The sequence below is a fragment of the Argentina silus genome (genome assembly GCF_951799395.1).
Source record: "Argentina silus genome assembly, chromosome: 3".
Taxonomy (NCBI): Eukaryota; Metazoa; Chordata; class Actinopteri; order Argentiniformes; family Argentinidae; genus Argentina; species Argentina silus.
The window spans coordinates 14,284,689-14,311,483 of record NC_139657.1 but is presented as its reverse complement, the minus strand read 5'-3'; the positions used below and the strand labels follow the sequence as shown (position 1 = coordinate 14,311,483).

The 26,795-nt window shown below is 45.2% G+C and overlaps 2 protein-coding genes across 5 annotated transcripts in view; one reads left to right on the top strand and one right to left on the bottom strand.

Annotated features, from left to right (window-relative positions):
- plekhg7 (pleckstrin homology domain containing, family G (with RhoGef domain) member 7) overlaps positions 1-8,492 on the top strand; it is a 13,725-nt gene extending 5,233 nt beyond the window's left edge. The window contains exons 4-17 of one of the 4 annotated variants that reach the window (XM_083666299.1): positions 631-749; positions 1,057-1,097; positions 1,533-1,652; positions 2,146-2,295; positions 2,605-2,700; positions 3,159-3,260; positions 3,561-3,674; positions 4,084-4,258; positions 5,782-5,897; positions 6,157-6,244; positions 6,352-6,431; positions 6,673-6,826; positions 7,316-7,413; positions 8,241-8,492. In XM_083666299.1, the coding sequence (XP_083522425.1) occupies positions 631-749; positions 1,057-1,097; positions 1,533-1,652; positions 2,146-2,295; positions 2,605-2,700; positions 3,159-3,260; positions 3,561-3,674; positions 4,084-4,258; positions 5,782-5,897; positions 6,157-6,244; positions 6,352-6,431; positions 6,673-6,826; positions 7,316-7,413; positions 8,241-8,351 (1,564 nt within the window). In that variant the 3' untranslated portion in view covers positions 8,352-8,492. Of the gene's footprint in view, positions 1-630; positions 750-1,053; positions 1,098-1,532; positions 1,653-2,145; positions 2,296-2,604; positions 2,701-3,158; positions 3,261-3,560; positions 3,675-4,083; positions 4,259-5,781; positions 5,898-6,156; positions 6,255-6,330; positions 6,432-6,672; positions 6,827-7,315; positions 7,414-8,240 lie in introns of those variants that run through there. The other 3 variants (XM_083666300.1, XM_083666298.1, XR_014554140.1) reach the window with 3 other exon arrangements.
- A 207-nt stretch (positions 8,493-8,699) lies between these two features.
- Positions 8,700-26,278, bottom strand: eea1 (early endosome antigen 1). Its single transcript, XM_083667021.1, has 29 exons — positions 26,052-26,278; positions 24,680-24,757; positions 24,454-24,566; positions 24,254-24,308; positions 24,072-24,137; positions 23,794-23,833; positions 23,599-23,703; positions 23,183-23,304; positions 22,663-22,818; positions 20,910-21,026; positions 19,054-19,392; positions 18,615-18,764; positions 18,264-18,383; positions 17,794-17,997; positions 17,474-17,674; positions 17,195-17,308; positions 16,745-16,900; positions 15,947-16,086; positions 15,455-15,785; positions 15,262-15,363; positions 14,971-15,165; positions 14,604-14,786; positions 14,010-14,195; positions 13,464-13,595; positions 13,089-13,274; positions 12,076-12,314; positions 11,866-11,986; positions 11,559-11,657; positions 8,700-11,313 (listed from the first exon to the last, which is right to left on the bottom strand). The coding sequence occupies exons 1-29, from the start codon at positions 26,073-26,075 to the stop codon at positions 11,191-11,193; spliced, it is 4,197 nt and encodes a 1,398-aa protein (XP_083523147.1). The 5' UTR covers positions 26,076-26,278; the 3' UTR covers positions 8,700-11,190.
- Between the last annotated feature and the right edge of the window lie 517 nt (positions 26,279-26,795).

Below are 26,795 nucleotides of genomic sequence, written 5' to 3'. Positions count from 1 at the left end.
CGCCTGAGGCAAAAGGGCAGGACTCTGATTTTCCTGTCTTGTGGCTGGTGATGCTTACATTTCTGCCTTTGAAAGAAGACAATCCAGCACACCAGTGCACCTCCTATTGTAGAAAAGAATAGATGGATAGTATGAACCATTAGTCACTACCCAACCATACAGTATGTACTGTGATCCTGCTGTGTAAACACCTGTTCTCATGCTTGTTGTTACATCTGTTACAAGCCCTCATTCGCTTGCACCTAGTCCAGATGGTATTTCAACAATGTAGAAATGTCAAATGGAATTCTGTTATTTCCTGTAAAACAGTTATCCTCAAAAATCAAGTAAGAATTCTCTGTAGCCATTCCATTTATGTTGATAGATGTAGATGTACCTACCTTTGTATTCTGTAACCTGTGTACATATAAACTAAAGACATTGGGGCACTGCTGAGTCTACATCCCCACTAGGCTGGTCTGGCAGTTAGAATTCAGTCTAGTACGAAAGGCATTGAATTTAAAGAGTGGTCAGAATGTTCTGGAAATGGAATATGAACTATGCTATTGGACAAATTTGGGTAGTTTGTTTCAAAGGGGTTTCTCCTGTATTGTACCTACAGAAGACTCTGTTCTCTTCTTGTTCCACCAGACTGAAGGAGAGGAGGCGGAGCTCTGTGGTGGTCAGTTTGCCTGGATTGGATGTTTCACCTGGGGATCTGTTTGTGTCCAATGGGGCTGCAGACAGATTAAACAGCTCTAACTTCTCAGGTAGAACTCAATCTACCTTTCTGTGTGTATTTCTGTCTGGTGTTTATTGCTATCTTTCTGTGATTATTATTATATCTGGGGAAATTATATCACTGATAGCATTTACGGTGTGATGTCTCTTCAAATCTCCAAGATGTCACATTTACGAGGTACTCATCATCATAACACAGGATTGTTTTGTTGTGTATCTAATTCACTCACAGACTTATCTTACTTATCTTATCCCATCTATTTGTTTCAACAGCACACTTGCTTATGCATGTCTTTATAGATAATCAGAATCTTGTCTTTTTAATTTTTTTAGCAGATTCTAAGAAATCAAAGTGGCCTTTTTCAAGGCGTAGCACGGTAGGTGTGTTGTTTGTTGCTTTTCAACTAGGGCTTAGGTAAGAAGATATAAGTCTGCCACCAGTATTTTGTTTCGTGTTTATTTGAGGGGGGGAGGGGAGGTGTGTTCTAGTGTGCTCAGGGGAGGTAGAATGGACATTGTTCTGTGACCCACTTCTCAAAGCAGATTAATATGGTTCTGTTTTCTCATGGCCACCAGAAATTTCATAATTAGTCAACACAGTGTGGGCAAACCAATTCAATCAAATCCAATTACTTAGTTAAATGTCTGTTAAACTGATAGTTGTACAAATATTTGAACAATACACCATTGCGTTGTGGTTGACACACTTTCACTTAGACAAACACACTCACACATAACAACAGTAGTGCGGAAACCTGATCACCTGAAAGTCAGTCCAAAGTTCCATAACCTGTATATTTTCTCCCTCTCAGACTAAAGGGAAGAATGCGACACGCACTGCGTCTGATATTGAGAAATATCTTTCAACAGCACAGATTCAAGACTGGAGAGACACAGACTCCCAGAAGTACACAGACTTCCAGAAGTACAAGGTGAGGAAAGGCATCTGAATACTGACTGTCCTTTACCATTTTCATTGTGATATTTAAGTAGAGTAGTTGGATTTTAACTTGGGAGCCAACATTGTTGAGTCAATGCAAAGTTCTCCAGGAATCACCATGGGAACAGGGGAAGCCCCTTAGATATATAAATGACACATTGGGAAAGAACAAGACTTTTATTGTTGTTATTTGCACATGGCAGCTGGATGCACTCATAAAGTGTAGCAAGACAGTGATAAGACTCAAATCCCACACATGCAGAATACTCAATATTTCATAATCACTCTTACTCTTACTTAAACGAAAACGTTTTGCAAGAAGAAAACTGTCATACAGTATCTATCATTCAAAAGTATAATTTGTATGAATCACTAATTTGCTTATATATGTTTATCCACCCATCCATCCATCCATCCATCCATCCATCCATCCATCCATCCATCCATCCATCCATCCATCCATCCATCCACCCATCCATCTTCAGGACTGTCCTCTGGCAGTCTTCCTGCAGGACCACTCATCTCAGCTGAAGGCTGACAGTGACCCTCAGGACTACAAGAGACAGGAGGCCATCTGGGAACTCTGTACCAGCGAGTGTGTTTACTTCCTGGATCAGCTCATGGTGCTCAAAGAGGTGACTTACTATACTGAATACACCCCATTGCTCACACAAACTATACACACACACACAACAGAAATGGCACCACTGCAAACCAACTTCTCCTGCTTTGTGTCGTGTTTGGAAGACCCAGGTGTAATTGTTAAAACCTAATCTAATCGGATAAATATAACCTATAAAGACTTCTAATCTTTTGAAATTTGCAGTTTAATTATGATGTTGAAATGTTACGTCTTCTCTAGTCAGTGGATTAGGTCATCCAATACAGCACAAATACTGTAGATCCAATCCCTTCTTTGTTTGTTTTTCTTCTGTAACATTCAGGTGTTTCTGGCCACGCTGACTAACCTGCAGATGAGGGAATGCCTGCCTGACGTGGACTCCTGGAGGCTGTTTGCAAACCTCAATGAGCTGTGTCTGGTGAGATGCCATGCAAACACAGTCACCCTTCAATGCCACTCTCATCTGATAAGTGTCACTGGTCTGGACTGCATGATGTTATCATGAATAAGTCCCTAAAGGACAGTAGTAAGAAAGTACATGAAGTCTACCCTATTTCTGAAGGTATGACTTACTGTAGAGTTAACAGTAGACATAGGAGGGCACAATGTGCACACAATCAGTAAGCTATACGATTATGAAATTGCATTGATATATCGCAGCATAGCCTTTCATTTTGAAATCAAAGGTTGGCTTTGCAGTCACACAGTAGGCTACATGTTGAATGGTTGAATTATTTTTTCATCACATGATGTAATGTCGACTCAGACAGATGTATTCCTCTATAGTACACACAGCTTTTACAAAGGTTCAAAATACCACGTTTAGTAAATAATCTTCTTGACTATATGAGGGTTGATGATGTCACCTTGTTCTAGGTGAGCTTTGACTTCCTGACCAGCCTCCTGCGTGTGATCAAAAAGTCCTGGGAGATTCCAGTGTCAGGAGGCGGGCCCACCCTTCTGGACTTCCTTACTAAGGCATGTACAACATAGCACAGCACAGCTGTTGCACCCACGCAAACACACCTTTACTGCTCTACATGACAACTGCTGCTTAACAGTAACTAGAGTTAAACTAGTGTACACTGTACACTGATATTTACAGTACATTGTATTTCTTACTACATACACAAAAGAGACTCACTCAGAGGGTTATTCTCTCACTTATATTCCTCACGTATGTGTTCTATGAGTTTATACAGGAGCTCAGTTTGTCATATGACACATCTTTCTGTTACTCTGTGTACTAATTACAGTATTCCATGTGTCTTCTGGCAGGCTTTTGGTGAGAACATTTGCCACTGTCTGCAGAAGTACTGCCTCAATTACTCCTCGGCTCTTGTTTATCTGGACAGCCTGAAGCACAAAGAGGACTTTGGCTTCTACGTGAAGGTACTGTACTACTCACCCGCCCCCTCCCCATTTTTGCCTGTAAATCAGGCTTGTGGCAAGGTCACATTGTACTGTACCCTGACAACCAGGCAGGCAGCACAGGGCCAAGTGTGAAAGAACACAGAGTGACGCAGCGCAGTCCTGACCTGTTGAGTGTCACCGTGGCACACTGGGGATTGGAATGTGTCCGTTTGTCTCTTGCTTTCTCTCTCTGTTGTTTTTTCAGTCCTCGAGATCATTTTTCTTCCTCAACCTCATTCTCCCCCTTTCCCATCCCCCCTCCCCTCTGTTCTCTCTAATGCACTCTCTCTTTCACCCTTAACCCCTGACCTCTCTCTCTCCTTTCTTTCTCTTCCGCCCACTCCCCTCTCATTCTGCTAACCTGTTTCTCTCTCTCTCTCTCTCTCAGTGGTGTGAGAGGAACCAGCAGTGCCGGAGACTGCAGCTGCGTGACCTATTGGTGGCGCCATTACAGAGGCTGACACGTTACCCTCTGCTTCTGAGGAACGTGGGGAAGAGGAGCCGGACAGAGGAGGAGGAGAACGCTCTGCAGAGAGTGGTGGAGCAGGTGGACAGATCCATATGTGAGCATTACTTTACTCCCCTTGACTGGAACCCTAAACATAGGTACCCCTATACTGTATACAAAAAGAACCCCAATGCAACACATTGCACTGCTCTACCATGTCTCTATAAAACTGCTACTACTTTAACCTGCCATATCGCACCATACCGTGACCATACATACTTCCGTACTGAGCTATCCTAGTGCATTGCCTTAATTTACCACTTTAACACTAATGTTATTGCTGCAAATATGCCATTATATAACAAATGTTATTGCTGTAAATATGCCCAAATATGCCCATGCCATGTCTGACATAATGTCTGACTATCAGCTCAGGTAATTGTATCATTGGCATCTCTAGTGACTTTGCTTGTTATTGCTGTTTTTGCTATGTTGGGGTGTGACAACCGACAACACACTGTACACAAATAGAGTTAGTCAGCTGCTCTTGACAAGGAGAACTCTCCACTGTGTTTCAAGTGAAGAAAAAAGAGCATTACCATTCAGGTTATCAAGGCTGTAAGGGTTTCTCTGACAGGAGTATAGAGCCATTTGTCAGCAACGTACAGATATCTTGTAGCTGAACTCGCTGTTCCAAAAGTAGACACAATGCAAATATACGCAAAGTTGTCTATGTTAACACAACCAAAGGCGATATACAAATTGATGTCACTTGGAAATGGCCGACCAAACACCCAGCAGGTTTTTGGGTTGCTGCCAAAAGCTGTGACAGTTGATTTTTCACTACATGCCTGTACTTGCAGACATGTTGTGGTGGTTTACTCTCTAACTAGATGGACAGGCTGTGGGAAATATGCACCAGTATTGCAGCTGTGGGTAATTATATTGTATTGAACACGAGGTTTCACTCAAGGAATCCAACCAATCTGCCTGCACGGTGCTTTTACAATGTGGTTTCTCATGGCCAGTAACAGGGTGTGACGACCTACAATAAGAAAGCTCTAATGGGAGTTGGTTTGACGGGAAACTTATTGTAACCATGACACAGACACTCCTGAATAGGCCAGTGTCCCAAAGGTGTGGGAGGGTATTTAGAGTAAAAGGCCGGCCCTGTCTAATCTCTGAATGTACAATCACACCTGCCATTAACACACACAGTCCACCATCATCAGAAACTGAATCACGTATCATGAACTTTGAAAACATGTTACATCTTACTTTTTCAAATAGACTTTCCATTTTAAAATAAGAATGTTACAAAATAGTGTTGTATTATCCCACTAGCAAATTACTTGGCATCAGTATAATCTTGTTAAGATTGTTGTGTTTGCTAAAGACATGGATAAGCTCAGACAAGCAGAAACTGTGTTTTTAGTTTGAGTGCACACATGAGCACACTCCCAATGCTGACCTTGTTGGTTTGTTCTTGGGCTTTTGACCAAGGCCATTATCTTGACTGTCACACACTGTCACACTGTGTGTGTGTGTGTGTGTGTGTGTGTGTGTGTGTGTGTGTGTGTGTGTGTGTGTGTGTGTGTGTGTGTGTGTGTGTGTGTGTGTGTGTGTGTGTGTATATAGGTGATCTGGAGGGGAAGGTCAAATGGCTGGACAACTATCAGAAGGTCAAACAGCTGAGGGATGCCCTGGTGTGGCTGCCTGTGTGGGAGAGAGACAAGCGGGCCTTCGTCCCTGAGGTGTGTGAGCAGCCTTATCTACATTTACAATGAGAATAAAGCCTAGAGTACACAGCTGTGTTCCAAAAATATAATTTCCTACCCATTTGACACAAGTCACATAACACAAAAAATAGAGATTTTTCAGGCTTTGTAGCTTTTATAAGGTGGAAATACTGCCACTAGATAGTATTTCATAAGGACACAAACAAATGATGAATGCAGATTTGGGCTAGTTAAGAATCAACATCACTTCTGCCTCGTATTCGCTTATGAACAGAATCTGAAACACCTCCTGAAAGCTGTCACTCTAGAAAACCTCATTGCTCATCGAGGCCTTCTGCACGAGGGGAAACTGGTGCTCATAGGTAGGTGTCAGTGAGTATTGCCTCTGTTAAATACAAAACGATTTGAATTGTTTAAAGTGCATATTTTTACCATGTCTTCACATCAGCTTCACATCATGTTTTACCAGAGAACGCAAAGCTGCATGACATGTACCTGTTCCTGTTCGATGAATTCCTCCTGATCACCAAGATAAAGAGAAACAAGAAGGTGGGTCAAATAACCGATTTTCTCAAATACAGTTTAAATACAGTGACTTATCCATCTACTCTCTTACATGTCCTACTCATAGACCTCATATATACAGTAGATCTCAGTTCAGGGGATCTCCCTATACAAGGTCTAAAGTGTTTTTGTAACCAGATCACTCTCTTTCTCTCTCTCTCTCTCTCTCTCTCTCTCACACACACACTCTCTCTCTCTCTCTCTCTCTCTCTTTTAACTACTCTAGAAGTCCAACTTGCCAGAACAGAGCGCTCTGCGTCCCCCCCAGAACCAGGAGCTGGATCAGCTGTTGAAGGAGGGCTGCACCTTCACAGTTCTAGACCAGCCTGTCTCTCTAGACCGCTTGCAGCTCAAGAATGTCGACCAGCTCAATGCACAAGGTGTGGAACCAGAACCAGAACCACAGCACAGAACCTAACAAGCCTATCCTTGGATCTTACTTTGCTGGCTTTCATTTCAACATATGAATATCGACCAACAGATGAAATGTATATAGTCTCTCATCCCTTGTTACTTATCACAGCTCTACTTTATTCTAGTTAGTTAGGAGTTAGTACTAGTGTTACGAACTCCACTAGCCAGCCACCTGTTAACTCTTTAGCCACCAATTAGACATTAATGAAGTGCCATTTGAAGCGGAAATCCCAGATTAATTCCATTGAATTTGATCATGTTTGGGCCAATCTTCATTTACCTTCTTTTCTCCAGAGTTGCAACCTTGTTACATTTTCTTTCTGTCAACATTTTGTGCTGTCATAATGTACATGTAATGATTGATCTGTCTTTTGTTCCATATACTTCCTCCTGCGGTGCTTGTTTATGTCTGTCTGCACTAGAATAACTCATGTCTTTAATATCCTGTCTTTCAGCATCAGGGCTGCCCCACTCCTTTATAATCATGCACCAGAACCGCTACCAGCAGTGCATTGGCGCCTTCATTCTGCAAGCTCCAAGCGAGTCTGTGAAGGTGAGACCACTCAGAATTGATGGCCTACTGTATGGTCAAGTTGAACGGACAGTGCTTTTTGCACAGAAACCTTTGGTCATAGGCTACTGGTTGCCTGTCATGCATGCTGGTGCAGGCCATTCATTCACTGACTGTTGACTACATTCTTGTTGACATGCCAGGGACCTGCCAACTGGGCATCAAATGGGGACCACCACTGTTGTGTTACGCAAAGCATGGAAGATCATTCAAACTGATTGTAGGGTCAAAGTAAACCCTCAACCGTCAACTCAAGATTAGCCTGTAGTTTAATCACTGTAATAGAAATTCCTTTGCTATCACCCTGTCTCATTCAAACACCTGACAATATGCTTTGTTTAGCTATTTACAGTTTGTCTGTCTAAAGTTGGATGTTTGTGCTGGAGCTACTAAGCAAACAAACTACAATAATCTGTTCCCTACCCTGAGATCAAGTGACTCGTTCAAGTCATCTGTGAATAGTATCAGACACAACTTGACATGATGATTTATTCCAAAACAGTTTGCTCTATCTGAATGTCATATCTAAACAGTCATGTTGCACGTCACAGTAAAAGAATATTAGGATGTACAGCATGTATCTCAGTCGCGTAAAATGGCTTCCTCTCCCCTTTCCTTCATCAGAACTGATGTGAAAACTGTACAATGTTTCCACATTTCTGGTAGGCATCCTCCATGTTACTTTGACCTAGCCTGCATTGGCTGATTAGTGCAGATCGAGGAGAGAGGAATCCACTTTGGACTATTTATAGCCATTACCACGCATACAGTAGATAACTCATCATGCCCTGTGTGTTTGTGTGTTCCAGAAAGTGTGGATGTCGGAGATAGAGGGCGCTGTGACTGCACTGCTGAGAGTGGACTCCCAGCAGCCTCGGCTCAAGAGCTCCTCACTGTATCTAGAGTCCTCTCAGATCTGACTGATCTAACAAACACTAGACTCTACCCAAAATGATGCACAATGTTGTTCCCCCTCAAGCCTTGTAAATTACTAGGTGGATAATTGTGTAAAATTAATGTTTGCTTTGAATAATAGATTACAATAAATTGTTGAATATGAAGTGATAATGACGTATTGTTGTTTTGCTGATGGATAGACGCACAGAATAGAGTATCTGTAGGCTACTTTGGTAGATGTGGCTGTGACAAAAAAGGGTGTGACCTACTTCATTTATCCACCGAGGCATGTGTGCACATATGTGAGAGTCATGTGAAGTCATGGCTAATTTCAAGTCAGAAACACAAGCCTAAAGAGACAGACAACCAGGTAAAATAGAAACACCTAGTTTTATTTATTGACTCTTAATCATGATGGAAAATTAGAAAACAAATGGTACATCTGGACAAATGTAATTGCTCTTTCTCTTATGACACAAGTTCAGGCCAGGTAGTCACTCCTTATAGTCTGTGGCAGTCTTCCAAGAGAACACAGGGTGCCTGTCACCACTTACAAAGTGACAGCGAGCAGGACAAACAAGACCTTGACTTAAGGCACACCCACACAATCACTACATATGATATCCTGTTACTAACATGGAGGAAGAGTGAAATAAAGCCATCATGCATGACGACCGACATCAATGTGAAACAAGCCACAGTTTAGTGTAATAGTGTAATTCCTTAAAATGAATATAGTAAGACAATGTATTGTTATATTTTTTTGTTTTACATTTGTTGTCAACATCAACATTCTTTATACACAAGTGTTATTTCACAATTTCCTTTTCTTCCATAAGAAATTAAAACATTTTACGAAGATAATTACAATAGCCTTGGTATTAGAGAGTGAAAGTACAATATGGTAGTCCCTAGGTTAAGAGATACTGTAGAGAGTTAATGGGGTGCAAGCCCTCTTATGGCACTGACAGAGACTAGCTCTGAGAACTGGTCAACATGATCTGAACCGCATGGGGGAACCCAGAATACGATGGAGAGGTGTGTGGACCTTCATTTTCTCAGCCTAAAAGGCAATACTACAAATGATATCCATTACAAGTGCTTGATCTGGGGGTGTGGGGGGGCAGGGAAAGACAACTTCCATGATCTTTCAGGTTTAATAGTGCTATGCCTGTGCCAATCTGAGGTAGACAAAACAAAACCAATGCAATTCAGAGAGATGAAGGTCCACACAGGAGTCTGCTTGAATACGTGGCCTATAAGTGAAAGCCTGGTATGAAGCTTGACATTCTTCTCTGGAGCTAAGAGGGAGGACTGGTGGAAAGAGAGTAGAAGATGAGTCTAGTCCTCCAAAGAAAGCTGCGGCTACAACACTCAAACAAGCCACTCACAACAAGACGCTGGTCTTTAAACTAAGAGCCTGCATCCACTTTGTTTACAGTGAAAAAGCCTACTGCATTGTACTGAAGATTGACCCGTGCATGAGCAGTTTGATCATTATCTGAGAAAGTTTGACAGCAGTTCATAAATTACAAAAACAGGGAATCCATTTAACAGTGTTATCAGTTCTATTTGACAAGTCTTAGACAGTTTAGCAGAACTACTGTAAATCACCACTGACATCTCCAAAAATGTGACCGATACTGAGAAGGTTTTAGCAGCCACCACGCATAGTAGAGAGGAGCTGTACACGTACACACAAGACACACACACACACACACACACACACACACACACACACACACACACACACACACACACACACACACACACACACACACACACACACACACAGTTATTGCTTGAAAGCAGAGCAGAGCGCACACACAGCTCCTGCAGTAGTCATGATGTTGAGTGGGGACAGGCAACAGAAAACAGAACATGCAACCATGTGCCTCACGTCTGCATTAACAAAGAGAAGAAGCACCATGATTTGTTGTTGACAGACATCAAAGATGCAAAACAAAGATGTCATTCCATGTTGTCGAAATATGAGCAGCATTGCAAAAATTCAGTTGTACATAAATACCTGTCACATGTTCAAGCATGTTGGAATTAATGATAAAACCTTGCAAGTCTTAACTCAAAAGCATTCAGCTAGAATTGAAATGAAAATTAAGATACAAAAACAATCAAGGCTTTCAGTTTGCCTATTTTTCTCCTGCTTTCTTTTTAAAAGACTTCTGCAGACATTCTTTGGTCATGAACATAATACCTCTCAAAATAAACACAGAATCACCGCCTTTCAGTTTCAACGTAACTCTATCCTTTCCTTCAAAACCATACCTTTCAGGAATATCCCCGCTTTCAACATCAATCTCCTGCTTTCTACCTCTTGTTAACAGACTTACTGTCCATCCCTTAGACCTGACATACACTTACAGCCTACCACCTTTATGCTAACAATGCCAAATCAAGATGGACATCCAAACTGGATGTGGAGAGTTGGATGGTGCTGTTGAGCTCTCCTTGTTCCCACTCGCTGACCGACTGACACGGCCTCACAAGTGGCAAAGGCACTATGTAGATGTGGGCCAACCCATCCCTTGGCTCTGGCGTGTCTGCTGTGCTTCCTCCACACACCTCCCTGTCCCTGTCCCCATCCTCTTTACCTGTGTGACGGTGAGACCCACCAAGCTAAGCCTAAGACCACCCGTCTGTCTCCAGACAGAGGCCCTTCAGCTACAGTCCCATCCCCCAGGCCCCTCAGAGGGGTCAGAGGGTACGCTTGGTTAGCTAACATGGAGCCACAGGGAGATGGGTGTTATTTCTCAGAGTCTGTCCAGAAGAGTGCACGTAGAAAATTATGAGACACACCATGGCCAGGCCGCTGGGGGTGGGGGGGCGAGCGAGACAGGGGGCTCAGCATTGGAGCTCCTCAAAGCATGTCTCACACACCCGCACAGGCTTCTTGGAGGAGGGGGTGAGGGCGTTCTTGGCCGAGCACTCGTTACAGAAGATGTTCCCACAGTGTCTGCAGTGGTGCTGAGGGGAGAAAGACACACAGTTAAGGTCAGGTTGTGTTGGTGTGGTCTAGGAATCAGGATGTGACTATCATACAGATTATTAAAACCGACTGTATTGTACATGATACAATAGCACCTGACAGATTTGAGTGACTCCTGCTTCATATCTATCTACCAGATAGACGTATGCAAGACCACAGCTAACCCTCAGACCACTGTTCTCTGACTGACATACGGTATAACCAGAGCAGGCGTCCAACTCACCTTCCTGACAGCCAGAGAGAAGCCCTTCCCACAGGCCATGCAGTTCTGCACCTCATGGTCCTCTGCCCACTTCCTTGTCAGAGACTGAGACTGCTTTATCTACAGGCAGGGAGAGGGGCAGGAGTTACAGCATCAACAGGAGAGACACACAAAGTAAACACAGCTCTTCTGACTAGCTACACACAGCAAAATCGTAACGCCTGTCTTTGGCTTCAGTAAGTAGAGGTTAAGATACTGATACAGGTCAGCTACAGGTACTAAAGTATCTGTCTTAAATATGAGTGGTATTATTCTGTATGTATCTAACCTGCAGTGACTGGTTCTCTCTGCCCAGCTCCTGCATGGCAGCTGTTGTGTCATCTAGCTTCCTGCGCATCTCCACCACTTTAGTCTGCAGTTTCTCCATCTCGCCCTCCCCCTTCACACACCTGACACAAAAACAGAAAATCATTGTAAACATTGTGTTTAGAAAACACAAAAACAAAAGAAAAAACACACACCAACTCCTCCAGCTCACCTCTCCAGCAGTGCCCGTCTCTCGTCCTGGTTGTTCTGGACTGTGGCCTCCAGCACAGCGATCTCTCCCCTCAGCTCATCGGTCTGTTTCTCCAGCTCACCAACACGCCTCTGGCTGCCCTGCCACTCCCTCTTCAGCGTGGCCAGGTTCTCATTCAGAGCTGTCACCTGCAGGCCCATCTTAGTCTCCGCCTCCTCCCCCCGCTTCACCTGCTCCTCTCTGGTCTTCCGCTCTGACGCCTGGGGAGGGTTGACACATGGTTCACAGATGGAAACCCTCTTCATAAACAATCTCACATACGTACACCCAGAGCAACCGAATGAAGGTGTTCATAAGTGATGCACTAACACAGCACATACACTCACTGAACACTTTATTAGGAACACCTGTACACCTTCTCATGGTGGAGGTGGTGTAATGGTGTGGGGAATGTTTTCTTGGAACACTTTGGGCCCGTTAATACCAATCAATCATCGCTTGAATGCCATAGCCTATTTGAGAATTGTTGCTGACCATGTGCATCCCTTCATGGTCACAATTTACCCATCTTCTAATGGCTACTTCCAGCATGATAATGCACCATGTCGCAAAGCAAAAGTCGTCTCAAACTGGTTTCATGAACATGACAATGAGTTCAGTGTTCTTCACTGGCCTTCCCAGTCACCGGATCTGAATCCACTAGAACACCTTTGGGATGTGGTAGAACAGGAGATTCACAGCTTGAAAGTGCACCTGAAAAATCTGCAGGAATTGCGTGATGCAATCATGTCATCATGGACCAGAATCTCAAAGGATGTTTCCAACATCTTGTGGAATCAATGCCACGAAGAATTGAGGCTGTTTTGAGAGCAAATGGAGGCCCTACTCAGTATTAGTATAGTGTTCCTATATGTATCAGTGAAATCCAGCCAGTGACAGAAAGAGCAAGCCTGGTCTCTGAAAACAGTCCAAGTACCAGCATTGAGTTTTTCTTTTAGTTTTTTTTACATACGGAACATTACAGGTGAACCTACCAGCTTGGCCTGGACCTCCTTGGTCTCCCCGCGGAGCTTCTCCTCTCTCTGGGCCACATTGTCCCTGGTGGTCTGGTGCTCCTTCTGCTCCAGTTCCAGGGCTGCCTGCGCCGCCTCCACTCTGCCCTGCACCTCCAGCTTCTGCTGGATCAACATCTGCTTCGCCTCCCGCAGCTCCATCAGCTCCTGGAGAGAGGAGGAGATGGGTGGAGAGGGACAGAGAGGAGGGGAGAACGGTGGAGAGGGAGGGAGAGGAATGGAGAAGGGTGGAAGAGAGAGAGGAATGAAGAGGTCAGAGCAGGTAACAAGGAGTGAAGGCCCCACTGAACTAGTGACATCCAACAGCCCCCACAAAGTACTACAGCAATGTCCGACCTTATCACTCCTCTCCCCCAGAGCTTTCAACTCTGAGCTCAGTCTGCTGGTGTCCTTCTCCAGGGCGCTCCTGGCCTTGCTCAGCCCCTCCGCTCTGCCCCTCTCTTTCTGCAGCTCCTCCTGAGTCAGACCCTGTTGAGACACAGGGAGAGACAATGGGATATAAGCTCAGAGGAAGACTTCATCACAGTCCTATTGCCTCTAACCTCGTCTCCAGGCTATTGCGCACAGTGCGTGTAAGCCTGGAATAACAACGACTCAAACCTGGCCTTAGTGGGAGTGAATTTATTGAGTAAAGGATTTGTTATTAGCGTTTCATTTATTATTATTATTTCAGCTAATCATACGGTTGCGAGGTAAAGCCGTTCTGGCTATATGTTCTCCATTTTCAACGCTCTTTCTATTGGGTTAATGAAGGCCAAGTTTGACCCGCTGGTCCACCGGACTGTTCGTGCATTAGTGGAAGTGGCGGAAATGTCTGGGAACAAGACTACACTGCCAAGGACAAGGCCACCCTGAGATGAGCAACATCTGAGTGGTTCTAACCTGTTGTTTCTGCAGCTCTCGGAGGGCCTCGTCCTGCTGACGGAGCCTCTCTTCCCGTTTGGCTAGCTCCTGCTCCACGGAGTTCCGGCCTGACTTTACTTCCTGGATCTGAACCTCCAGCCCACCCAGGTGGGTGCGATTAGCAGCCAGCTCCTCCTGGGCCAGGGTCAGCTTCTCCTCCGACACCTGCAAATAGGAGACAGGCAGGGTTCACTTCACAGTATTATGTAAAACAACCTGCATTTACATTATCCAACAATGCCCTGGTTGTGCAGATTGGCTTGTGTCAGATGTTAAAAGATAATTTGCATGCAGTCTGCCTCCGCCAGTTGTCTCTTTCTGTTGTCTCTCCATTGAGCCCTCCTTCGCCACTCCTTCAACAACCTTTATGGTTCCTCTTTATTGCATTTCTTCCCTTTCACATAGTTGACTAACCCTGTCTCTTCAGCCTTTCTGGCACTGACCCGAATTCACTAGGTGTGTTGAAATAGAAAATGTGATTCAAAAGAAATTCCCACACACTGGTTTATTTGTATAGTAGACAAAGCCTCCGCCTAGCGACACTTAACAGAGCCCTAACCCACTCCCACTCACCTTCAGGTCCTGGCGGGTGGCCGACACCTCAGACTCCTTGCCGTAGTAGTCAGCCTGCAGCTTGGCCAGGCCCTCCTGACTCTGCTCCAAGGCCTTCTGGAGCTCTGCTGTCCTGCTCTTCTCAGAGCTCATCTCCTTAGTCAGGCTTACCACCTGCTCCCTCAGCCTGCCCTCCTCTTCAGCCTGAAAGACAAACACAAACACACCAACACACAGACAGACAGACAGAGACACAAGAGTTTACAATAAAATATACACAATATCTTGTTTTCCCAGATCAGATGTTGTGTTGTGTTTGTATGAGTCAAGTGCAGGTGTGTATATCAGTGTATATCAGTGTGTAGGTGTGCATGGGGTTACTACGCGCCTTCTTGGTGTTTTCTCCCTGCAGCTCAGTAACTTGGCTCTCAAGCTTCTTCTTTTCCTGGCCGAAGGACCCCTGGGCTGTCTTCAGCTGTGCCTGCAGCTGCTGCACCCCCTTCTCCTTCTCTTTCAGTGCCTCCTGAGTCTTTGTGTGCTGCTCAGTTAATGCAGCCAGCTGCGACTTCAACCCCTTCTCCGCCTGCCAAAGGAAGAGACAGAATGGCTCCTGTTGTAAGACCTAGCTAGATTCATCCGCCACAGTGCACCACAATTATGGTCATTCCTGTGGGCATACCTCTCTCATCTTCTCCAGTTGCCCTTTGACCTCTCCCATCTCCTTAGTGGTGGCATCTGCGCCCTTCAGCAGCTCCTGTCTGGCCTTCTCATGAGATTTCTCCTAAGAGGGGGGCAGGTGATGCATTCATTACCATTCAATGAATTACATTTCACACATGGAGTTCAACCACATACCACAACACTGAACCCACCTTCTCCTCCATGGCTGCTTTGGTGCTCTTCCTCTCCTTGTCCAGCTGGCTTTGGCTCTCCTTCAGGGCTTTGGAGGCTTTCGCCAGGCTCTCCTTGGCCGAGGCCAGCTCTTTCCCCTGAGCCTCCTTCTCCTTATGGGCCTTCTGGAGGTCTGTGGCCAAGCCTTGGGCTTTCCTGTCCAGCTCTGCCTGCCGTGCCTGCCCCTCCTGGGTGAGCCTGTCCAGGTTCCCCTGCAGGGCGGACTTCTCCTGCTCACTGCGCTCAAGCTGCTGCCGTGTGTCGCCCAGTGTGGCAGTCTTCCTCTTCAGCTCCTCCTGTAATGCCGCAGCCCTTGAAGAAGGATAGACAAATCACTAGGGTACACATACTGTGTGCTTAATTGTTTCTGTTTTAGGTTATTGATCAAAATTCAAAATGAAACAAATGAGGTCCTAAAACAACACAAAGTGGCGAGCCGACAGATCTTGTCTAACCCACAGAGGTAATCTTACCCTGCCTTCTCAGTCTCCAGCAGCCGCCCCAGCTCCTTGACCTTCCCCTTGACCTCTGAACCCTGCTTCTGGTGCTTCTGCACTTCCTGCTGGGCATGGTCCCGTGCTGTCCGCAGCTCTACCACCTCCGCCTCCAATTTCTGTCACACACACACACACACACACACACACACACACACACACACACACACACACACACACACACACACACACACACACACACACACACACACACACACACACACACACACACACACACTTAGGGCCATAGTGTCATAGATACACACTAAGGCTGTGTCATAGATTATCAAGTTCTGAAAACTATTGGCATCTAACATTCCCAAAGAATGTAAGAGTGGCACTGCGCCATGCTGTGAACTTGGTGGTGCCACTATGTAAATATTTCAAGCCAAATTAAACTACATATTTATTAATGATAATTATCTTTGATCGCCAACGACATTATTGTTAAAAATGAAAACGAAAGCGTTATGATGTTCCTCCTTCAGAGTTTTAGCTGTATTTTTTGCGTATTTTGACATGAATAAACCGGTTTGGGGTTGGGTTTTCATAATGCAATCCAGCACCACAATTATCAAAAATCCTGGGGAGAACTCTGAGGGCGCATAGAAGCAACCTGTATTAGAATAGCCACTACACTGACATTCAAATTATCAAACCGAGCTCCAGAAACTCTACATCAATGGCTTTTCACAGTGAGGTCAAAGTGACTCATCTCTACATATAAAATAAGGGTGACCCACATACTGCAACCATATGAGAGAGTACGACACTGACCTTGGCCTGGCCTTCTAGCCGTTCAATGTGCTGTTCTGACGTCAGTAGTTTGTCTTTGCACTCCTTCAGACTGGCCTCCAGCTGGCCACACTGCTCCTGCCTCTCCTGCAGCCTCCGGCCCTGCTCCTCCAGACCAGCCTGGACCTTACTGAGCTCCTAGGGAGAGGAGGGGAGGGAAGAGGAGGGGATACAATGGGAAGAGGATAGAAGAGAAAACAAAGAGAAAGGAGAGAAAACCAAAATAAAGGTGTTACTAGGCTGAGGGGACACATGCGCTGTGCACTCATGAAAGGAATCATTCAACTATCACATTTAGAAACACAGATCATGTTCTTGATCTGATAAAAAGAAGGTAATCTTCAGAGATATGGTAGACTGTAAAATGCCAGGAGCCCACTGCTGTAATTCATTGTGATGTAATCTCAGATGTAGTCCTACGAGTGAGTTTACCTGATGCTTGTCCTGCAGTGCATGCTGGGCAGTCTCCAGGTGGTTCTCCAGGTCGACTCTCTGGGCAGCCTTGGCTGCCTCTGCAGACAGCAGCATCTCAGTCTTAGCCTTCAGCTGTGGAAACAACAAGGAACATATGTTCATACTCACATTAAACAGATGTTTTGTGACAAATATGCAGGACTATTTACCATATTCATAATTCAGCAACAACTCTACAATCAGTTACAACACAAAACATTCATGCTTTAGAGCATGACAGACAACATCCATTCCTACCTGTGTGTCCAGTTGGGCCACCTTTTCCCTGCTCTCTGTTAGCTGGGTGTTGACTTCCCCCACAGATGTCTCCAGTGCCTGGGCACGGTCCTGAGCCGATCGGAGGAGGGTCTTCTGCTCCTGAACCTGCTCATGGAGGTTGTCCTGGGCCTGCTTGTGGCTCTCTGATTGGTTCTTCAGCTTGTCAGTCAAGTGTGTGACCTTTTATGTCCACATAACAAAAACACAAGTTAACTTGATGATATACTGTATGTTGTCATTGTCATGGTACCGTGTGTGTGTGTGTGTGTGTGTGTGTGTGTGTGTGTGTGTGTGTGTACCTGCTCCTGTAGTGTGTGGTTCTTCTCCTGCAGTTGGTTGAGTACGGCTGTCTCTCCCTCCCCAGCCTGGATCTTGGCACACAGGTCTTCTCTCTCAGTCTCCAGCTGGCTCACGCTATCTTTACTCTTCTGTAGGAGAGCCTCCAGGTTCTGGATCTTCTGGTCTTTATCCCCGATCTGACGCAGCACCTGCTCCAGATCATTCTACACATTGGGGGGTGGGGGGTGGAAATAAAACGTACATTTAGCATCACAGAATAGTCATTCAACGACAGATTGTTGTGATGATACAATTTTTCAGCAAACAACATAAATGGAGTGAATGCTATACAGTAAGGGCCTTTGCTAGAGGTCACAACACTAACAGATAGTTACTTTATCTTGGCTGTCATTGGTTATCTTCATCAAAAGGATCTTTCCTGTGCTGTAGCTTGATGGTAACCATGGTAGCCGCTTGCCTAGTACAGTACCTGTGCCTCGCGGAGTTTGCCGTTGGTGGTCTGCTGTAGAGCCTGCACCTCCTGATGCTGCTGCTTGGCCTTCTCCAGCTGGTGCTGCAGGTCTGTGGTCTTACTGGCATTTTCTTTCAACTGGCAAAGAGGAAAGACAGAGGTGAGAACCAACACACCAGAGGAACTCCCAACACATCTACACCACTACAATCGAAACTCTACCTCACACCCACCTTGACTGGGCATGTCAATTCATAAAGCAATACCTATAAACACACCTAAGATTCTATAAAAACCGCCTATCAATATATACTTTTCTTCACCCTGTCTACCTAGCATAGATATAACTCATTCCATATCCCTAAGTACCTGTTCCTCGGAGCGGGAGAGTTTGAGCTGCAGGTCGGCGGCTTGCTGCTCGCGGTCCTTCAGTTTCTCCCCAGAGAGTTGCCTCTGCTCTTTCAGCCGGCCCTGCACCTCGCCCAGCTGACGCTCCGCCTCCAGCAGCTTAGCATGCAGCTACATCAGGGAAGGAGAGGAAGGAGGTGGTGGAAGAGTTGGGAGAGAAGGAAGAGGAGGAGTGAAGGATGAGGTGGGCAAGCTAGGAGCTTATTCAAGGGGCCACAACATTACAGATCTCTAGGACTAGAATAAGAAACAGACTTTCAATCTGATCAACATTCTATCAAATTTTAAAATCCAATCAATAGTTGGTCTATCTCTGGACATGAGTAATGAGTAGTGTGTGTCTGCCCAGGCTAATGATTGATTGATTTATTGACTGAAGTGTGTGTGTGTGTCTTTTGACCTGGCTGATCTCGCTTTGCTGCTGCAGGCCATGGTTCTCCCTCTCCTCCCTCTGCTGCTGCAGCTGTTTCCTCTCAGCCTTCAGCTCGCCATGCTTCAGCTCCAGCTCTGTCATCTCCCTCTTCAGCCTGGCTGCCTCCTCACCCCTCTCCCCAAGCTCTGCCTGTGTCCTCTGCAGGGAGGCCTCTGCCCCTGTGGCCTTGGCCTGGAGCTCCTGCACCTCCAGCTCTCTCTGGTGGAGGCTGGCCTGGATGCCCTTCTTAGCAGCCTGCTCGGCCACTCGCAAATCCTCCAGCTCCTGGAACTCCTTCTCCCTGCGTGCCAGCTTCTCAGTCAGGGTCTAAGAGAGGGAACCAGGAGGGAATGGATCAGAATATAGACATCAAGGTCATGACAAAAATAAAAGAGACTTGGAGAAGTTGCATGAGAGACACACTGCTAGGTGGCATAGGAACTTTCCCCTCTTGGTTTTCATGTCTAATCTTAATGGAAAGAGATAATGTTTCCAAATGCGGTACGTGGATTAACTGCAATTAACAGCTTTAGAGGAGACAAAAAGCTCACCTCAGTTTGGATCCAATTACACAGAAAACTAGAACTTTCGCACAGGGTGAAAAAAAGGCTCAACCTTTCAGCTCCAGACTCACTAACCATATGGACTATGGAAAAGAACACCACATCTCACTTGAAACATGCAGACAGAAGCGGGGATGTGTGGAATGACATTTCTAAGGGCATTTTTTTTCGACAGGGACCTGAGCACCGGAAAGAGGGGTGCGTGCGTGCAGTAAACCTGGCACCCAGGGTGATAAAGAACACAATGCTGGTAATGGCAATGCTGCTAACAAGGGAGCATGACAGGGACACTGGTCATCCTAGACAGATCCTCTTCCCTCTGGTGTCCCTCCTCTCCGTCACACAGCAGCTGGCCCTCATTTATTAATGTCTCTGGACTCCAACTCTCTCACCAGTGCCCCCCCCCCCACACACACACACACACACTTCCCTCTCCTTGCCATGTCCTTGTTTCTGCCATTCTCACTTGTCTCTCCCCATCTACTGTGTCTCTGCCACGTGTTCTCCTGCTGTTCCCCTCTCTAAAGCCCTTCTCCCATGTCCCAGCTCAACTGTCTGTCCTGCTCACCTCCTATCCCTCCCGTTTCCGCCCCCTGCAGTTTCCCCACCTCGTCTATGCTTTCAGTACACATCCCCTCTCATCTCTCTATTCCCACCATCATCTCCTGTCTCTTTTGTATGTGTGTATCTAGTCTATGCCCAGACTGGTGGGGGGTCTGGTGGGCCTCCAGGTCCCTAATCCCCCCTCCAAGACACCGACTTGGGAAAGCGAGCAGCTGTGCTGGGAGCACGACTGACACGCCTGACGCGGAGGGCTTAATCCCTGCCTGGCAACTTACACAACGGCCCTCAGAGCCTCACGGCTCATCCCTGCGGTTACCTGTGATCGTACATCACCCCGAGTGACAGCACTGGCATGGCAGAGATCTCCCCCTGCTGGTTTAATTATAGGCTTGCGTGTGACTTTTGCCAAAGAAAGCTCACAGCCTGATGACAGGAGAGCATTGTGATATTGATTGATGCCACCGAGGGAGGCAGGTTTAGAGAGACTGGTATGTAGGCCGGCATGTTTTGTGGGGGGCAGTTGGTATGGCTTGTTAAAATCACTGCAGTAAACTGCATCTTTTGCCTATTTGGTTGGCAGATCCCATCATGTTTGTGCTTGCCATTTCTGGTTCATCTCTTACAATTGTAAAGCCATCAAATAACTAAAGTATTTATGCTGTTGACATCTAGGGGCTTAACTATCAGACATAAATAGTATGTGTGTGTGTGTGTTACCTGACTCTGTTGCTGCAGGTTGTTCAGAGAGCTCTGGAGTTGGTGGATCTGTTGGGTGTATACTGCTGCCTCCTGGGGTCCTTTCTCCAGCTCTGCTTTCAGTTGGGAGATGGTCATCTGTCATAAACAACCCAACACATCATTTGAGAAATTGTATCTCGTGGACATGAGTCACACGACAAACATTCACATGCCATGAGTTTGATTGGCATACAAAACATACAGACAGCGAGCATACAAAACATCCAAACACACACTGAGCACACAGAATCTATTAAGGCATTATAACGGGTATGCAGTCACAAACAGACACACTTGAGACACCTAATAGGATAACATTATGTTCCTGAATCATGATTCTATATAAACTTGGTCTAAACTCAGGGGCTGACTGTAACAGGATGCTTTACCTCCAGTTTACGAATCTTCAAGAAAGAGCAATGGTTGGAGAAAAATGGATGAGTGTAAGAAAGGGAAGGGAAAGGAAAGAGACAAAGACACAGGTGAGTACTAGCAGACACACTACACAGAGAACACAGGACACGACAGAGCTAGAGCAAACTGTTTGCTCACAAAGGCCTGCCTAAGCAAGGCGCTGTGCAGATGATTTCATCAATAAATCATCTCAAATTCCAAACTGAGAATAAATAGATAATTCTCTATAGGTGCGCAAACCTGCACAACGTTTGGCTAAGGTGACCCTAAGCAGGAGGTTGTGGTAACATACAGTAGCAGGGGTCTCCATGAGGAACTACTATAGCAAGGGTGAAAGATGGGTACTGTAGTTTTAGACAGAGGAGGTGAAGGGTGCACCAGGATTTCCATGGACCTGAGAGCTTTATTCATCATTTAGATAGAAAAGTCAGAGGACACTGTATCTTAACAGGTCTGCAACAAGGGTACGGATAAGGGTAATGAAGTTTTAACAAGTGTTAACGATTGAGATGGATAAAGCAGTGGGGAGGAGAGTTGCCTAGTATGAGGATATCCAATCAAAATGTTATTCTCTTTTAATTTTAAACTCATAGGAAATCATTTCTACTCATTATCTCTGTTTGGACTGCTATCTCGGGGGATTAAAGCACTTGAAACAGAAAACAACAACCCAATTTGTTACTCAGCACTACAGGGATTACAAACTGCTGTCCCAGATAGTTAACTCCTGCAAGAGTGCCACTTATTAATTATATCTGAGGGCTATTATGTAATTAAAAATACAGACAGGCTGAATTTATTCGCATATTTAAAATCTGACTCAGTCTATTTCAGTGTGGTTAAATATCAAACAGAGAGGTTTATTTTCCAGCCCTGAGAATAGTTGGAGGACTGGTGCAGGGAGAAGGCCTAGAGCGTCCAGAGTCCTATAAATACCCCCTTTGCTCCTCTCCCGAAGCCTTATGGGATCAATAATGCAGGAAATAGCAATGAATTATGCAGAGGCAGACATTGTGGGATTGGGAATTGGAATTAAAGCATACTGTACCACCTTATTGAAAAAAATTGAATATCAAAACTACTGAAGCCTTTGAACTGGCACTTTTTAAATTGCTGCTCCTGCTAGGTGGAGGAGAGTGGAATGTGTGGTCAGTTAACAACTGGGCAAAGGTCGCTGGGGAGTAAAGGCTAAACAAACAGCTTTCATATCAACTCTATGATCTCAAAAGGATGTGCATGGAAGAGTGTAACACATTATACCTCCATGATATCATTAATCCTTCTGAAAACAAAGCTTTCCATAAGGGCAGTCAGTTACCTCGGAGGTAGTATAGTTGGCCTGCAGCTCCTCGTATTGGCTCTTGAGGTGTTCCGCCTCATCCTCCCTCTCCCGTGTCATACTGTCCATCAATGTCTGCACCTGCACTAGCTCCTTCTTCAGTACATCCACATCCTCAACTCCTGGCCGCTGCAGCTAGGGGACAGCACAGAGGCACTTAATTAGGGTAGTGGTTGAAGGGCAGAGAGAAGAAGCTGGGGTTCCCAGGGTTAGGGTAGAGATTTAGAGTGAGGAGAGAAGACAGATTTAAAAATAGGGTAAACATTGCAGTAAAGAGAAGATGCTGTGAGAGGTCAGGAGGCTCCTCTGTGAATCAGGACCAGCAGTTCTATTTCTTATACACAGAAGGAAAGTGGAAGTTTCTAGAAAATGTAATAAATCACATGGCAATAGAAACCACTCTCTGTTTGGAGTACTCCAGTCCTCTTAGAAATTCCTTGAAACTCCACATTTCCATAACAACTATTCATATATATGTGTGTGTGTGTGTGTGTGTTACCAGTTCTGTGTGGAGCCCCTCCTTCTCCTGCCTCTCTATCTGCAGATCTTGTGTCAGTTTGGCCACCCTCTGGTCTGCAACCTCCCTCAGGCTCTTCTCCTCATCATAGCGGGACTTGATGTCTGTGGGGTTCACCAAGACTCCAATGACCTCAACTCAAAACTCTCACTACCACATGGCTTAGAAGCACTTAACATAAAGGTGGGCCACACAACTCAAATAATAGTTTAACCAAACATATAATTGTACAATGTAGACATTAAACATCGCTACGCGCAGCTGAGCAAATTGAACACTGCCTCAGCTGCAACACTGAACCTTCAACAATAGGGGCGTACTGTGACACACATATGGAGAACAGTGGTTTCCAAAGTGGAGCCAGCAGCACACAAAGCTCCCAACCACACCACACTAACCCACTATCTCTGTGGCCAGCTGGGCAGCCTTCTGCTCAAACAGGTCTTTCATCTGCTTGATGTTGAACTTCTCAGTCTCTGCCGCGTTCAGCTTCATCTCCAAGGCTGAGAAACAAGAAGCACTGTGTTTTAGTGATTCAAGTATCACTAGTATCAAAGTCACAAGGCAATATGAAATGACAAACTAACTCTAACCTGCATCCTCGGAGGGTGCAGAGCCATCGTTCTGCGGACCCTAAGAAAAGAAAGAAACGCTGATATGTACAGTCACACACCACACTAGTCAAGCACAGGCCTTATTTAAAAAGTCGAATGCATTTGATTGCAGTTAAATATTTTGTCAGCAGTTGACTGCTACCGCATCCTCCTTACTCCATGTCAATTCCTTACAGCATTCGACTAAGTAGATCTGAGAGATGCTAGGAAAAAAGGGAGTGGCTGTCATCAGATATTAGGCATCTAAAAGGAATTACTTGCTTCAGTTGTCCTTGAACTTTGTCTAGCTCTCTCTTCAGCTCCCCAGAGAACCATCGCTCCTCCTGACAGACAGTAAAACACACACACACACACACACACACACACAAGTTCAAGCACTGTAATGCAAGACTGCACAGCCTTGATACTTTGATCTTTTCACATAGATTCATGAAAGTACCTTAAGTGAGGCCTGCAGGTCTTGCATTTCCTGCCTGAGAAGCACCATGTCTTCCCTGGAAGACAAAAGAGAAGGAAATTGATGTACTATGAATGCATATGACTATTCTGTGTAACGTGTACCTTTTATAGGAACTGTGTGGGAAAAGATCAAACTTCTTCCCATTCATGTGTGAAATGATCTTGAAAGTAGTGTCATACCGGCCAGGGCCCTGGTGAGAGGGCTGGTCACCTGCCTCGTGGTACATCTCATAGTGCTTAAACAGCTCCTCTGCAGAGTTGTGAGACTTCATGCACTGAGGACAGATGAACCCCTGCACACAGACACCCATAATATGTTCATCATTAGGACACAATGAGAGTAGGCCTAATCAATCAGAAGAGAAGACGGAATAAAAGCTTGGTTAAGAAGAGACACACAGGTTACCTCAGAGGTCTGGTCATTGTTGAGGTCGGCACTGGGCTGGTCTGGTTCTGAGCTCTGGGAGCCTCCTTTCCCAGGAGTCTGAGAGTGAGAGGAAGCATATGACATAAATCATATGATCATCAATCAGGTCATAAGATTTCTCCATTTTCAGTTGAGTAATCATTCCCTTTCTATTATTAGTGAATTAATGTGTTGAGAGGGAGAAGTGTGTGTGTGTGTGTGTGTGTGTGTGTGTGTGTGTGTGTGTGTGAATTGGGCAAGGTCCAATACACTTGGCACTTTCAGCAGTGTCACCTCAGGACACACACTGAGCTGAAACAGAACGCCTCTTTGGAGGAGTGTTTCACACTTTGACCTGCTTACAGCGACATCCACACAGGAAGAGGAAAATCAACCCCAACAATACTACACTCACTGCTTTAGATTTGCCCCCCCCCCCCCTTGACACTAGTGAAGGCTATGCCATAATCTTCAATTGTAAACTGGACATGGAATTTACAGATTTTCTTTTGCTAACAAGACTGAAAAGAAAAGAAAATCTCCATATCTCTATACATATATCTCTCTCAATATATTTCAATATCTCCTTTTGTTTTAAGGATACATTTCTCATGAATCGACTTGCATGCGACGGAACATAAGCTTAAGACTGGCTGAAAGAGCAAACCTACGAAGCAAACATACTAGAGCAGTCAGGTGACAACTAACTAGCTAGCTAACCAGTAGTACAATTTCACAAAAACACATAACAAGCTTGCTTAACAATGGTGTGTAGCTATTGACGTTAGAGAAGCAATTGACAGTAGTATCTATCTTAGCTAATCAGCCATCGCAATGCTAATCTAGCCAGAGTGATGTTCTATATTCAGAAACAGGCTTTGATCGAGCATAATTCAAATCAGAAACCCTCTTAACTAGCTAGCTACAGCTCCAAGGCTAGTGACATTCCTTAATGACAGCTAGCTAGCTCCATGTCAGCTGTCAACCTGTAGCTAGCTAACATTAGCCTGGATCTGGAATCACACTCACACTAGCCAAACAAACAGTAATTTAGCCTACCAACCAGTACCCAGATACTAGCTACGTTACATAGCAGCACTGCACCTACAGTACTATGCTTAGCTACTGCTGTGCTGTCATGTTGATACGTGGTCATTTGATTAGCATCCAGCGCCAAGTTTAGCATTGGCAAGCTAGTTAGCCCCTGTTTCCATAGACACTAACGGGGGCTTCCGCTAGCTAGCTGGTTGTCTCGGCCTGGTTCTGACTGACAATACAGACGAGTGCAGGCCTCTCTGAATGAGCAACACAAGGGAAACCGGCATTACTTAATTAAAATGACATTGGTGCCGCGTTGATTCAGGAACCTTACCATTTGAAGTATCCGCCTGAGCATGGTCTCGATTTGTGTGTGTCACAGAAGAGATCCGATCGATCTTCTAGGGGGAAAGTTTACGCCGTCGTTGGTTCTCCGATCGGAACACCTGACCAAGCCTGCTTGGTACAGCTTCAGCAGCAGGGGCGGGTCGTGGAGAGGGTTGGACTGTGTTCAAGACCAGTCTTGTAACCTTACTGTAGCTTCACCTGTAGTTTGTAAAATAGATACTTCTCTTCTGGGAATTACATCAATAAATCACAGATTAGGCTGCTAGCTAAACAATACATCACCAGCGCCATCATGACTTACTTGCATCATGTTAACCACACAGTTGCATGTTCATTTACATCCCTCTTAAAATCCCCCCGAAGTAAGAGTTTTGATAGGCTCTAAAATTGCAGGGGGTGGTACATGAGTTAGATTGACAGACGGAGAAAAGGAGAATTGAGAGTGGGTTTTGGAAAGAGAAGTCCCTTGAGAATTGGTCACACTTTCAAATGAAACAATGAGAATATGTATTTGAAGCTCATGCATATGATTTCAACAATGATCATGGAAATACCCCAAAAGCCAATTAATGATCCTTTGAGTATATGTCTGAAAAAACCTTAATCAGTGATCACAAGACAGATCATGTAAATGAATTGTAGCCAACCCTGGATACACTACTGCAATGTATGTAAGTAGATGCAATTCACATTTTATGGGCTAGCTTTCATTGCAATTCCTTGGTATCCA